This window comes from Saxophila tyrrhenica, assembly GCF_035928015.1.
Source record: "Saxophila tyrrhenica strain CCFEE 5935 chromosome Unknown scaffold_3, whole genome shotgun sequence".
In the NCBI taxonomy this organism is placed as follows: domain Eukaryota; kingdom Fungi; phylum Ascomycota; class Dothideomycetes; order Mycosphaerellales; family Extremaceae; genus Saxophila; species Saxophila tyrrhenica.
Window position 1 is genome coordinate 279587 of NW_027041735.1, and position 14372 is coordinate 293958.

General features: G+C 57.5%; 6 protein-coding genes across 6 annotated transcripts; 4 read left to right on the forward strand and 2 right to left on the reverse strand.

Annotated features, from left to right (window-relative positions):
• Nucleotides 1-1080, forward strand: LTR77_002008 (uncharacterized protein; the record flags this gene model as incomplete). The annotated part of the gene is made up of 2 exons (XM_064799267.1): nt 1-54; nt 106-1080. 2 exons carry the CDS (start codon nt 1-3, stop codon nt 1078-1080), a joined length of 1029 nt encoding a protein of 342 aa, XP_064662022.1.
• A 218-nt stretch (nt 1081-1298) lies between these two features.
• LTR77_002009 (uncharacterized protein) lies at nt 1299-3736 on the reverse strand (the record flags this gene model as incomplete). Its single annotated transcript, XM_064799268.1, has 2 exons — nt 1299-2497; nt 2578-3736. 2 exons carry the CDS (start codon nt 3734-3736, stop codon nt 1299-1301), a joined length of 2358 nt encoding a protein of 785 aa, XP_064662023.1.
• Nucleotides 3737-4241: 505 nt separating this feature from the next.
• LTR77_002010 (uncharacterized protein) lies at nt 4242-5177 on the forward strand (the record flags this gene model as incomplete). The annotated part of the gene is made up of 4 exons (XM_064799269.1): nt 4242-4445; nt 4505-4690; nt 4744-5006; nt 5057-5177. 4 exons carry the CDS (start codon nt 4242-4244, stop codon nt 5175-5177), a joined length of 774 nt encoding a protein of 257 aa, XP_064662024.1.
• Nucleotides 5178-5773: 596 nt separating this feature from the next.
• On the reverse strand, nt 5774-7454 carry LTR77_002011 (uncharacterized protein; the record flags this gene model as incomplete). Its single annotated transcript, XM_064799270.1, has 3 exons — nt 5774-6170; nt 6803-7040; nt 7091-7454. 3 exons carry the CDS (start codon nt 7452-7454, stop codon nt 5774-5776), a joined length of 999 nt encoding a protein of 332 aa, XP_064662025.1.
• A 464-nt stretch (nt 7455-7918) lies between these two features.
• Nucleotides 7919-9571, forward strand: LTR77_002012 (uncharacterized protein; the record flags this gene model as incomplete). Its single annotated transcript, XM_064799271.1, has 1 exon — nt 7919-9571. The coding sequence occupies one exon, from the start codon at nt 7919-7921 to the stop codon at nt 9569-9571; it is 1653 nt and encodes a 550-aa protein (XP_064662026.1).
• Nucleotides 9572-9932: 361 nt separating this feature from the next.
• Nucleotides 9933-13820, forward strand: LTR77_002013 (uncharacterized protein; the record flags this gene model as incomplete). The annotated part of the gene is made up of 2 exons (XM_064799272.1): nt 9933-11615; nt 11907-13820. The coding sequence occupies 2 exons, from the start codon at nt 9933-9935 to the stop codon at nt 13818-13820; spliced, it is 3597 nt and encodes a 1198-aa protein (XP_064662027.1).
• Nucleotides 13821-14372: the final 552 nt, after the last annotated feature.

Sequence of the window (14372 nt, forward strand, 5' to 3'; positions counted from 1 at the left end):
ATGCCTCCAAAATCTTTGCCATGGACGAAGTCACCGCTGATTGTCAATGCTCCAGTCAGTCTCATTATGTGCACAGGCAAGAACGTCGTGCTGACTGCAAGACAGATGGGCGGTTTTGCTGGACCAGAGCTTGCAATTGCGGTGACCAAAGCAGGAGGGTTGGGCCAGATTGGAGCGGTCACCGACATGCAAGCACTCGATCATGGTTTGAGCAAGGTCGCCCAGGAACTAGACCGAATCGACGGCTTGCTACCCATCGGCGTGGGCTTTCTGCCCTTCGTCACGGACATGGACCAAGCCATACCTGTATTAGAGAAGCACAGACCGGCTGTTGTGTGGCTCTTCGCAGCGAGCGAGTTCGAGCACTATGCCACCTTGGCGACGCGGGTACGACGGGCCCTCCCAACTACGCAAATCTGGATCCAGGTAGGCTCGGTGGCTGCGGCCTTGCAGGTAGCAGAGACCGCAAAGCCAGATGTTCTCTGCGTGCAAGGAAGCGACGCGGGAGGTCATGGCTTCCAGAAGGGAGCTGGAATAATCTCTCTCCTCCCGGAGGTCGTGGACGCGCTTGCTGCGCATGGCCACGACATCGACGTTGTTGCTGCAGGAGGCATTGCAGACGGCCGTGGTGTCGCAGCCGCGCTCAGCCTTGGTGCGCGAAGGGGTGTCGTTGTTGGCACTCGCTTTCTAGCAGCAGAAGAGACCCAGGTCCACCCTGCGTACCAAAAGGCCGTCCTTGCGAGTCAAGACGGAGGTCAGAGCACGATTCGCAGCAAACTCTTCGATAATCTGCGCGGACCCAACATATGGCCGGTTGCGTATGACGGCCGAAGTCTAATCTCCGAAAGCTTTGATGACCACGAGCGCGGTACTGAGATGGAGGAGATTCGGCGAAAGCATCAGGCTGCACTTCAGCAAACGAATGGAGGTTTCGGTGAAAGCGGCAGAAAAGGTTACGCGGCGATCTGGGCGGGCACAGCAGTCGGACTTGTCACGAAGGTGCAGCCTGCGAAGAAGATCGTAGAGGGGCTGCAGGCTGAAGCGAAGGAGGTGTTGCTGAAAGCGAGCGCTCGGCTGTGAATATGGGCAGTCCAAGATTGACTTGTACCAACACGGGGCGCAAGGTCTGCGATGATTGAACTGAGACGAATATGATGACATGGACAAAAAGCACGCGGCGGGATGAGCGGGACGCAAGATGTAGAAAAATCGCGCATCGAGCACTTTGAAATTGAGCTCAATCGCTCAAGGCGGGCTGTAGTTTCACATCGCACCCGAGAAGTCTTCTTTTTCTCTACTCACCCGAAGAACTCTCCATCAACCAGGGTCTCCCATGGTTTGCCGGTCCTCCAAACTTCCTCCATCAAGATCCTTGCTCTTTCGACCTGCGCCATTCCCCAGCCCTCGATAGCCTTGAGCCGATCCATGAACACGCGTCGGTGCTCCTCGGTCAACGCTTCGCAGCCACCGGTGAACATGGGAAACAGCAGATTGCTCTCTGCCGAGCTACCTCGTCGTACCTTTGACAGCGCGCGAATGATGAGTACGACGTTGTCTTGCACTTCCTGGGCCGAGGGAGGCAGCGCAAGAACGCGACGGTACAAGTGGATAAGGCCAGCCCAGTGGTAGGCTTCGTTGGTGGCATAGATCTCCGCGATATCCTGGTCAGACTTGTCGCCAGGTGATTTGACATTGTATCGGTCTTGGTGCGTACATCCGCCGTACCAACTCTTCGCGCTCGCGCGGATCTTCTCCAGCACATCTTCTGCTTGCTTGCGGACGTCTTCGGGAGGGCCCCACTCCGTACGCGAGCGACCGGTGACCAGGTCGACGCGCTGGTTGCCACATTGCGCAGCCAGCTCAGCGACCCTCGCGAGCAACGCAATGCACTTACCACTGAAGCCAAAGAAGCAGTCAATCTGATTCACTTCGACATCGCCTCGGTTGACCAGCCACAAGCCTCCACCGTCTTCCATGTATGCGCCGTACAGTGGCTGCTCCTGTTGCCCGCTGCTGATGCTGCCGAGAACATCGAGGTACGCGAACCATCTGCTGAGGAAAAAGATGGCTTTGTCGCGAGCGCCATCGGCTTTAAAGGCCAGCTGGTCGAGACCGCCCTTTGAGACGATCAGCTGCCGGGCAATGTTCAGATGTTGCCTCCATGGGATAGAGACCGAGAAAGTCTCCGGACTGACGATCTCTAGCGATGCCAGCATGATTGCTGTGGCAAGCGGGGCCAACGACGATGGGTCCGTAGGGTCTGCGACGCCTGGCGAGGACGGTTCGTTGAGAGCTTCCCGAAGAGCTGGAACGACATCGGCCATCCAGGCAGCAATGCGGTTGGCTGGCTCGTCGTGGTGGAGCAGGCGTGCACGGTGAGAAGCAGAGTATGCCAGCATGAGGTGGAGAAGATGCCGGTTGCGCACCGCCATTTGCGGCAGCACGCCTCTGAATGGATTTTCAGGACAATCGTGCGGAACAAGAATGCGGCCGGTGTCTTTTGAGACGGATGAACATGGGTTAGTGAATGTCTTCTAACGTTTTTATCGGCGAAAGCCTGCACAAGAAAGGACTTACGATTGATGAAGTGGTGGAAATACAGGAGATTCATCGGATTCTCAAGCAGCTCTTGTGGTAGCGGCTCCAGTGCTTTTGGGATCTTCACGGGAACTGGCTCTGCATAGTATCCACCAGGCTCAAAAGCAATCTGGCGGGAATCCAACTCGCCGCTGGACGAACTCACCTCCGAAACTGCAGCGCTGGCACGTCGGAGGTCAGGAGACCGAGGCTGGATGACGTTCATATCGTCGTTGCGTGGAGAATCGGTATCGGGGAAGCCGTGATCATAGCCATACGTGCGGTAGCCCATGCTATCTCTTCGATAGTATCGAGGCCGCTCCGGCTCATCTGTTGGCTCGGCCAGAAGAGACTTCACTGACAAACGGCGAAGGTCTGGAGGACCTTGCACTGCCGAAGGAGGCTGGGCATGCTGTGGGAATGGTGAGCTGGAGTGGATGCTGGATCCCGGGGTGGCAGGGGTGTTGACAATGCTACTGATGCTGTGGGGAGTGAAGTGCGTAGAGCCCGGGGACTGTTCGGCCTGGGTGGGGTGTTGAGGAATGGCGAAGCGCGGACTGTTCTGCCCGTTCGGGGGGCTGTTGATAGAGCTGAGTTTCATCCGTTTCGCTCCATGCTGAGGAGACCAGCGAAACTCCTCCTCAGTTGGTGCGGATGTTGGGGGAGAGCGCTCGCTGAGCGTGGACGCCTGGGGATAGCCGAAGCTGAGGTAAGGCGGCAGGGTGTACTGCGTTGTTTGGGAGTCGTTCGTCGTCCTCAGCCGCGGGTCCAGCGTCGCTCCCTCGCCATCAGGCGTGGCGTCCGGAGTGGGCAGGTCGGTGGAGTGCCGGCGGGGAGGTGGTGGTGGGGCAGTGGCAATGTGCTGGGCGGAGAAGACGTGCTCTTGGCCCGCACTGCTGCTCTTCGAGTGCGAGCCCACGCTGGGCCGACTCACGAACGTGAAGCCACCAGTCTCGACACGCGAGCCGTCCAGGTCTTTGCGGCCTCGTCCGCCCCAATTCAGGCGGATGCTGTAGTCGCACGGCTCGCCCGTCTTGACGCAATTGCTACATGACGGCTTCTCCTCGCCGCATTTCACCTTGCGGCCCTTACAACCCCAGCAACCGTTGCGACTTCTCTTCTTCGGCTCCGCGCCTGCGTCCTTCTTCGGTCGTGGCATGCTTGTGGACGCAGTGGTGCGACGAGGTCCTGAGGTACTGCCCCGCCCCCAAAGCAACCGCACGCCCTTTCCACGGCTAGCAGTAGAGTCCTAGAGCTCCTCCTACAGCACCATCTCGGCTGGTCGCAACGAGGGCGGTGAACGTGGGTCGGGTCAGGCGCAGTTGAACGTGCGTGGTGGAGTCACGGGATGGTCGGTACCGGCAGCACAGCGATGCGACTCGATCGATCAGGTCCTGGAAGGTTGCCGAGCGTCCAGCGTTGGCTACCTGGAGGTGGGATGTGGTCGTCGTATGGTGTCAGATGCTGAGGTGGTCGTCGAACGTGGGGAGGCAGGTGGAGGTCTAGGTGTGTCTTGGCAGTCTGGTGTGGGGTTGGGTCCGGAGGCACAGCGGCGGCCGACTTCAGCCGGAGCCGACATGGGCGCTGTCTGAGATATATGTAGTATCACTTCTACTTGCACACTCTGTATCTTACTTCGTATTCTTCCACCCTGTCGCTCTGCAATGGCCGACAACACGGCTCGACGGCTGGTAGATCGACATCCGCTCCAGCGTCTCAACTCGCCCTCTCGAGGCGCATCTGCTCTTCTCCACGCACGTTTCCTCTCCGTCAAAGGCCTGAGAGCATACGCTGACTTCACGACAGTCCCTTGGTCTGGCTTCCTTCGCATACTCTTTCTCCTGGCTCGTGCGAAACCCAAATCCCGTGTATGTCGCGCCTCGGATCCCACCAGACATCTAGCTGACGGCTCGTGGACAGCAACGAGTCGTACGGATGGCATTTGCAATACTTGACCATCATCGGTCTATCTCTTGCCGCGGCCACCTTCGCCGTCGGTCTGCTCGCCGATCTTTCCGCCAGCCCCACGCTCTTCCGCGTCAAGAATGCGCTCAGCGTGGCCAGCGCGCCCATGGAGTGCTTGATCAGCTTACTGTATTGGAGCCTGCGTGCGGTGGGTATTGACGCCTGGCATCTCATGAGCCCTCACACTGACACTCGCCCAAGGTTGACGAGAAGCTCGTCTTGCCGGACTGGGCGATGCGGTTGCCGATGCACACGGATCTGTCCTTTCATGCCGTGCCCTCCTTGACCCTGGTCATCGATCTGCTCTTCTTCTCGCCCCCATACAGTATTACCTTCCTGCCCGCACTGGCGCTCAGCGGGTGCATCGCATTTGGGTACTGGTTCTGGATCGAGCGCTGCTACCAATTCAACAACTTCTACCCATACCCGCTTTTTGAAATGTTGAGTACTGCGGAGAGGATTGGGTGAGTGATTCTAGATCCTAGTTCTGGCACCTCTTCTGATCGTCAGACAGGCTGTTCGGGGCATCGGCGCTCCTCATGACTTTGTCGACGAGTCTACTTGTATGGTTGTATGGAGTCGTGAACGGAAAGGTCACTGGCCAGCAAAAGAGCGGCAATGTGAAGGGAGAATAAAGGGCTGTGGATATAGATCAATAGATGTAGATAGATATATAGACGATAGAGCATTGGCCGAACGTAAAGTGCTGAGGCTTCTCATTGCGTCTGGTATTGTCCCAGTTGGCACAGGTTGTAGCTAGCGAAACCGCAGTGACCTGGCTCATCTCGGCATCACCGCAGTGACGTGCAGTAATGGCGAAAGTGCCTCGAGCGTTGCTGCTAAAGAGTTGCATTGGGATCGACTTGTAGAGCACGTTCTGCTGCGGACTGCAATGGCTTGCTGTGACAGACTTGAAGTATTGACGTCCCATGCTTTGATGCTGCCCAGGCGAAAGACTCGATTTCGCTCTTGCGCCCGCCGGACATGTAGCCAAACGACCTTCGCTATTCCAGTGCAAGTGACAAGTCAACGATGTCTTCTTTTGGCGCTCGCGCTGGCCGGCGGGTCCATTGGTGTGGTATGAGCACCGTAACCGTTGAGACAACGACACAGTCGCTCATCCTCACATCATCGCACGACCCCCGTTGTGCGCGACTGATGGCAGACCACCCGATTCGTGGAACATACGCGTCTTGATATGATAGTGATGACTTCCCGTCTGACTTTGGCGTCACTTTTTCGTGGGTTGCTTATCCTGCTCTTCTACCAACGACTTGCTCCGACTCGCCTCGTTTTCTATGACCAGAAGCGTACCAGCGAAGGCAATCGCAATGCTGGTTGCGGCCACCAAATTCACGCCAGATACGTTGGGCTGGAACACGCCTCTTTGGAGCTGCCGCATCACCCGGTAGTATCGAATGAGACCATGCCCAACGCAGGCCGAGCCACTGGCGACCAGGAAGCCCGCGGCAATCTTCGTCCGACTGTCTTCCAGGTGGAGCAGCGTGGGCGAGATGGCTGCGAACGCTTCGACTTTCTCCAGAGCGACGCCGAGTGCAATGAAGCCGAGACCGGTGCGAGTCCAGGCGAGGAAGGTCCTCTCGGATGCGAGCAGATCTCTCGCAAGACTGCCGGTGTTCTTTAGCGGCTCTACGCGAGCGAGGGAAAGGAAGCGGCGAAGCATTGGCGTTGCATTCAGCTCGCAGGCAGTCTATGGGACGCTGCGCCTTCTCATGATAGACAGCATAAGGTAGCGTTGTTGATGGTCAGAAGACGAGGTGTCGTTCGGAAGGGCTCGGCTGAGTCAGTCTCGGGGGCAGACCACATGCAACTTTTGGCTTGAATCACGCCCAGATCTACTGCGGCCAAATACGAGAACGACGTGAGAGTACTATCGAGAAGAAAAAGCTCCACATATGCATAATGCAGCCCATGGATGAGGAATGTACCTCACAGTGCTTCTACGACCAAGCTCAACCCACTGTCGCTGTCTCATCACACGATGTGTGCTTTTCGAGCACAGTGCCGGCGGTACCCGCCTCCCGTTGAGTCCAGGGAGTCCATGTGAGGAACGGTAGGACATAGCAGTCGGCTGGAGGTTGCTGGCGGTCCGAAGATGACTGTCATATACGCTATCAGAGGACAGTACCTTCAAGCACGACCACCAGAAATCTCGACAACAGATCCATTCATATAGCGACTCTCGTCACTGCAACAGTCAGCATCACCGGCATCTTCGAGTCTACCATCAGCAACCTACCCGAACAAGAATGCCACAACGTCCGCCACTTCAGCAGGAGTGCCCATCCTTCCCATGCTGACTTGAGCTTCCTGTTTCTTAACCGCCTCTGGTCCGGCGACAACACCAGCGTTTGAAGGTGTGTCGATGTAGCCAGGCGCTATCGCATTGACTCTGATCTGGCTCGATCCAAGCTCTAACGCCATCGACTTTGTGAAGCCAATTATACCGAATTTGGTGGCATTGTATATTGCAAAACCTGGAGAGGCACAGTGAGCCGTGATCGGTTTACAATGGATGTGTATTGACCTTTAGCCGCCGTCAGACCCATGATCGAACTCACGTTGACGATCGAGGCACCGGGTTGTAGATGCGGGATTGCAGCCCTCGTTATACTGTACGTCCCTTTCAGATTCGTGTTGACAAGCTTATCCCAATATTCGTCAGAAGTGTCGGTCAGAGCGAGCGAGGTAGGATTGACGCCAGCGCAGTTGAACACAAAGTCGATACGGCCTAGAGACTCGACAGTCGAATCCACGAATTTACTGCATGCTTCGGATGAAGCCACATCCACGATTTGGACCAGTGGTTCAGTGCCGCATAGCTTCGCGGTCTCATCTAATCCTGCCTTGTCAATATCGCCTAGTGCAAGCTTTGCCCCCGAGGCCGACATCTTCTGTGCTGTGGCTCTGCCGATTCCACTGGCTGCCTGCAGAAGAGCAATGGTCAACCAATGCTTCAGAAGAGGAGGAGATTGTCGCCCATAAACGCCGTACCCCAGTGATCAAACACACTCGTCCACCGAAGCGGTAAGATGCCATGGTTTAGCAATGTGCTAATGGTACTGCCGTAACGGTCGTGCTCGGGTTGATGGCAGGCCTTCCGAAGCATGTATAAGTTAGCTCAATGCTGTATAAGAAAGCTGGAGATGTGCTTACGATGGTCGAATTATTGCACTCTCAAGAGCAGTTCGAAGAGTGGCAGCATGTGATAGTCATCTCAAAAGGGCAGGTCCGGCGGTCTTGGCCCGGCTCACGTCATTGTTGTTGGATTCGCGTCTCACGCGACATGGACTTCTTAACTTTTGTTCTATACACAATGTGAGTAAATCTCATCGCGCGCATCCTTAGCTTAACCATGACTCTACCCTCGAGTCCGCCCTACATACCATCCTTCGACGTACCGAGCTCACCACTCCCCGAGATCGAAGAAGCCGGCGAGCTGCCCGTTCGCGCGAGCGACATCGTTCCCGGCGAAACTCGCAAGAGACCGTTCTCCGACTACGAAAGCAGCAGCGAGCCCTGGTTCTCGGACGATATCTCGGACGCGGAAGTAGGGGATAGCTTGAGACAAGACGAGCATCGGCGCAAGCGCTTGGTCAAAGGTCCATGGTGGAAGGTGGGCGGTCGAGGGGGCAGTCTCCGTCGCAAAGCCATGGCCAAGCGGGAGCATGTGTGGAACGACAGTGGCGTGTGGTTGGGCAGTGACAGCAGCGAGGAGCAAGCAGGTCCCGCAGGCGTCAACCAGCGACCGCTCGTAGAGCTCGAAGAGAGCGACTATCTACGATCCTCGCCTCCGCCAGCGCCCTTGTCGCTGACCCCCGGGGAAGAGCACGCTGCCGCAATCATCAATGGTTGTGTCGACAGAGGACAGGAGATGGTGGAGCTGTCAGACTTGGCTCTCACACAGCTCTCCGATCCCACACTTCGCCCGTTGCATCAGCTGATTCGGCACACACACATCGACTTGACCCAACCACCGAGCGAGGATGAGTTTGGGCCTCTGACGCCATCGATCCAGCTCTACCTATCCTGCAACGCGCTGTCTTCGCTACCTTCAGAACTCTTCGAACTGGAGAACATATCGGTGCTCAGCCTGCGCAACAATCAGCTTACCCATGTCCCATCTGCTATCGGGAGTCTACGCAACCTCAAAGAGCTTCACATTTCCCAGAACAGCATTTCCTGGCTGCCATGGGAGATGTTGGATCTTTTCTGTTGTGGCGACAGCCATCGACAGATCGTCACTCGGCCAAACCCTCTCCTCGACCCGGCTCCAGGCTTCGAAGAGCCGAAGCATCTGCGCAGGCCGAAGGTCGCAACAGGCGAGTTCATGGAACATCTCAGCAGATGGGGAGAGACGAGCGGGGCGTTCTTTCAAAAGATGAGGGAGTGGTACGCTGAGGAGGACGAACCGTGGACAATCCGCCACGAGCTGGAGCTGAAGTTGAAGTTGGGGAGATTGAAACGGACGAACCACCTCCAAGAAGCGTCGCGGGCGGGCATGGAGGTCAAGATGTGCTGCAACGAGCAGCTGATCTATCTCGCGAGCTCCGCCATCCGATACTTCCAAGTCGACGGGTCACCCTGCCGTGACGTCTCAGGGGGCAGACCGTTAGCAGACAGCGAGCTGTATGCGGCAGTCATGGATCCGCACATCCACGTGCCACCTACGACCGAGCATTCGGCAGTGCCGTCGCTCTTCGAGATGTCGCTCCGGTCGATGCAGGCGAACTACGACCTACAAAACCCCTCAGAATACCCCAGCAACCTTTCACTATCAGTCACGTCTGCTCTGCAACAGGCGGCCGGTGCTGCACGGCGAGGCAACGACTGCTGCTCTACGTGTGGCAGAAGATATGTCATTGCGAGGGCGGAGTGGATGGAGTTCTGGTTCAACGGCTTTCCATCGCAGGAGTGTCTCACACGGGATACGGTGCTGCCGTTTTCAAGGAGGGCGTGCAGTTGGGCTTGCGCGACTCCTAGCCAGTTGGGCTCTTTTCGATCCTAGGGTATGAGTGTATATTGGGCAGAGGGGAGGACGGGATACGAGCACTGTCCAAACACTTCAAGTTGCTTGACTTGCTTCTCATTCTCCGATATGTCTATCTCACGTGAAAGTCGCCCAGGGTCACGTGTTGGAAGGTCAGGGCTCACGGCAAGTTCCGAGAGCTCTCCCCCGCGCCAAGCTGTCCGCGGCCCCCTCGGCCCTTCCGCTGGCGCACTTTTCGCGCTCTGGTCGTGCTTCACGCGGACCTCCAACCTCCATCTCACTCCCAACCCCTTCACCCCCCTCCACTCCATGATTCACTCCTTCGCTGCTTCACCGCACCGCATTCTCTTGCATTCACCACCCTCGTACCACCACCGCCATGGCGGAGCCGCCGGACGACGCCAGTGCGACGAAACGGCACCTGGCACTCACGCTGCTGGTTGAGCTACCTTTTCCGCTGAACAAGTCGCTGGACCAGTCGCTCCTGAGAATCAATGCCGCCAATGCCAAAATCCTGTCCATCGAGACTCGACCGACGCACAGCAGCAGTCAGCTCGCTCGTCCGACGTCACGTCAGCAATCGCAGTCCCAGCTTGCCTTTCCACATGCTGCGCAGACTGCTCAGTCACCCCCCGCACTCGCTACGGCTGGCTCGATCCCGACACCCGACACCGCTGCTGCCGCCGCCGCTGCGAAGGCGCCGGGCAACAAGACGCCCACTTCCGCTCAGCGACCGCGGGACCCTCACACCAGCACTGTTCGGCCTGCTACCCGTCCTCCACGACAGCATACGCAAGCGTTGACCCAGCAGCCGCAGCTAGATGCTGAAGCTGAAGATCCGATCGAGGATGAAGACGATGCCATCCTCAACAACATCGCCGATGACGACTTTCCCGACGACATCTCCATCATCCAGGGCACGCAGCCCCAACCCCGGCCACAAGTACAGCCGCAGACGCAACAGCAAACACAACCACAACCGCAAGCACGACCGCCACAACGACGTTCCGGCACAGCGTTCGAGGTCATGGCGAGATCAAGGAGCCAGCAGAATCGTAAACCCACCGGCAACTGGTCGGTCGAGGAGGACAAGATACTCCTCCATGGTATACGGCTGAACTGGACCAGCACGCAGTTCATCGGCGCCTTCAAAATTAATCGAACACCGAGTGCCGTCCGCGGGCGCAAGGCATGGTTGGTCAGGCGGTATCCGAATGGTGTGGTTCCTGCGGGTGACGAGCGTCACGGATCGGTTGAGAACGCTTCGACTGCGGTCCCACCTTCTTCCAATACGCGCTTGAACTGGGCTCTGGACGAAGTGCGCGTCCTTAAGAAGGCGCTCGGCGAAGGCTATGATGCTCCAGAGATCGTTGAACGACGTTTTCCCAACCGATCGTTGGAGTCTGTGACGAAGAAGGCCGGGCGGGTGGAAGAAGCTGTGATGAGACACGAAAGAGCAACTGCCGACTTTCCCCAGGATGACAGCGCAGTGGAAGGATGGGGCGACTCTGCCAATCTAAAGTTGCGGAGAGCTGTACGCGAGAAGCTGTCTAAGAAAGAAGCACACACCGCCTACTTCAGACTGTTCGCCAAGCGAGATTTCCAAAGGAAGTGGAACGCATACAAAGCGCAGCTGAACGGGACCGCACCACTTGCTCGACCAGAGCGACAGGATGGAACTGCGGTTCAGGGGAACAAAGGGACGCAGCAGACTGTTGACCAAAGCACCCCACCGAGCGCGCAAATCCCCACCAGCAGCTTGAGCACAGCTCAGCAGAGTTCTCCGACCCGGCGTCCAGTCAACCGGCCCGAGAACCTTACCGCAATTCTGCCTGCGGACGCATCGACGAATCCCTCTGCGACGCCTTCCGCAAGGCCCTCCACGAGGCCTTCTACGAACGCAGAGACGAACCCTACCCCGAATGCACCCGATGCCCGTGCAAATGCTCAGGCGTCGGACGAGATGGACATTGTACAGGTCGCTGAAACTGGGCAAACGGAGCAGGCTATCTCAGAATCACACCAAGATGCCCAGGCGTCGGACGAGATGGAGATTGTCCAGGTAGCTGAGACCGGGCAAATGAAACAGGCTATCTCAGAATCACACCAGGGCACCCAGGCGCCAGAGGAGACGGAGAGCGTACAAGCAGCTGAAACTCGGCAAGGGACTCAGCCCATCTCAGAATCACACGAAGACACTCAAGCGCCAGAAGAGACGGAGAGCCTGCCGGCAGCACAACCGCAGCACACCAACCAGACCACTTCACACTCCCAGCCCGATGATCTAGCTTCAGACGTGACCGAGGAGGTACCAGCAACACATGAGCCGCAGGCCTCTCAGCCTGCTTCACAGAACAAGTCTACAGCCCATGCCGTTGTGCGGGGGCAGCCACAAATGCGCGGCCAGCCTTTGATCCGCACGCTCACTCAAGTACCGCAGCTGGCTCCGCCAGAGGAGTGGCCAGAGCTGGCTGTGGGTGCCGTTGACCGCCGAAACATGGTTCTCGTTGGCCGCTGGCCACATACCACCAGTGTTCATATCGAGACTCTACTCCAACAAGGGGACGTCGTACTCATGAAGAGGGCTGTGGAGCAGTCTGCTGCGCAGGGCTGTCCCGAGGACGCGCAAGAGGATTTTGACATGGGTAAGCTGTCGGTGAGGCAGTTGTATGCTCTGAGCTGCGGGGACGAAGACGAGAGGAAGAGATTGTACGAGCGGCAAAGGCGCATGATCCGCGAAAGCCGTATCAGGCATGATCGGCCGGGACCACGTCGACAGAAGATCGATTACGTCGAGCGGCCAGACGGTCACGGCGGTGTTATTCTTGTCCAGGAGACGTTCAGCGAAACGGACACCGAGGCCGAAATGTGGGAGGACATGTACGATGGTCCCGATAGCGAGGTGGCTGATGATGACGTCGAAGAGGAAGAAGAGGAAGAAGAGGATGGGGAGGATGCCGGCCAGCAAAGCGTGAGCGGTGCGAACGTGGCAAGTGGTGGAAAACTCTGCAAAGCAAAGGCGATGACCTTTACGAGCGGCCGAATCCTCCCGAGCCAGATCGATGACACATATGAAGTGTACGACGACAATGGCAATTTGGTCGATGTTCGGTACAAACAGCAGGTATCAGATGCGTTGGTCGTGGATGTGGAAGCGGCTACAGATGCAGAAGCTGATGTGGATCTCGACCTTCCCACCGCTCCGCCCATGGAAGAGGTCGAGGGATTCGTCAACGACACCGTCGCTCCAACCGACGAGCAGCTGCAGGACTTGACGCAGAGCGGCGATGTTCAGATGTTCGATGAGGATAGAACCTTCATGGGTACCAGACAACACGCTGCAGCGCGCCAATCACCCGAAGTCCGTTCGAGCCCGATGACTGCTGCTGAGCAGTCAGCTTTCACGGCGGTCGCTGAGACCTCAACGCCGGCAGTTCTTGGTTTGGACAGCCTGGATCAAGACGAAGCGAGTCGTGACGGAGCGCAGGCGACAGCAGCGACCGACGATACGCCCACGAAGAAGCGCTCCCAGCGCAAGAGAACGCACTCCACCAGCGAGGGTGCCGGCACCGCTACATCATCTGATCCAGAGGATGGAAACACCGCCGATGATGAGTCACCAAGGCGCAGGAAGAAGATCAAGACCGAGCTCATCAGCAGCCCTGCCAAACCAAGACAGCAGCGGGACGCAATCCAGCAACAGCGTCTGGCCGACCAACTCGCGATGCCACCTCCTCCGTTGCCGACGAGCGCGGTGTCCGAGGAAAAGGCGCAGCGGAACGCGGAGCGCAGGGCAAGGAAGAAAGCCAACAGGAAGGCGGCCCGAGAGTCTACTGCTGAGAGATCGGACCCAATCAGCGTCGAGCATCATGAGGGTCTGGGTAATCGCGAAAGGCGCCGCAGGCGCATGCCACCAATCAGCTCAGACGCTCCGGGGTCGGATGCCCCTGCACGCAGAACCAATGTGGAAACGCGCAGTCACGCCTCCAGACGTCGGACCACTCCTCGCACCACAGCGATTGTGCAGTCGATTGAGGCGCCGGAAGCGAGGCCTAAGCGGCGCATCCCTCAGCAGGACAGGACTCCAGGCAACAAGTCGGGCAATGCGGACCAAGGACTCGGGCTGGGGCCAGACTGGTACAAGGCCAACCCAATTCAGACATCCCCTCTCAAGCCCAAGTACGTGCCGCCGTCACCGGTCAAGCTGCCTTACGACAACGATGCCTCGTCCCTGCCGAGTACCATGCAAAGCAGCATCGTAACTTGATACGGGTGTATGCGAAGGAGGTGGGTGGGTGAATGGCCTGCTGGATGGTGGAAGTGGAGTTTATGGCTGGGCGTTTGGGGTGAGACTGGCTTCGGAGTTTTCAGGTGGCATTGTTGCTGCGACATAGCAACCAAGACGGGAGTCAAGGACAGACTTCAGAAGGAATAGCATGTCCTCAATCGCTTTGCAAGGGATAGTTTGACTGGCGGATGGTCCAGGTGCTAGACTCAGACTGTGTGTTTGGAGGTAGCTAGCTGTTCGTTTCTACGATACCTACTGTACATAACTTATTATCCAATGAGCATTTCAAGAAACTCGCACTTGTTTTCCCAATGAAGATCCATTGGACTGATCACGTGACATTACCAGCCTGAGGCATGCTAGCCAAGAGTTCAACAGCCAATCAGATGGAAGGCAATGGCAAAGCAAAGCAGGAGCTCTTCCGCAGAGGAATTGAATCGTGACCGTCACCACCGAAACACCGCCCGCCACCACCACCAGCAACCCACACCATCCCTCCGCTCCGCTGCCGTCACAGCCAGCCCTCGTGCA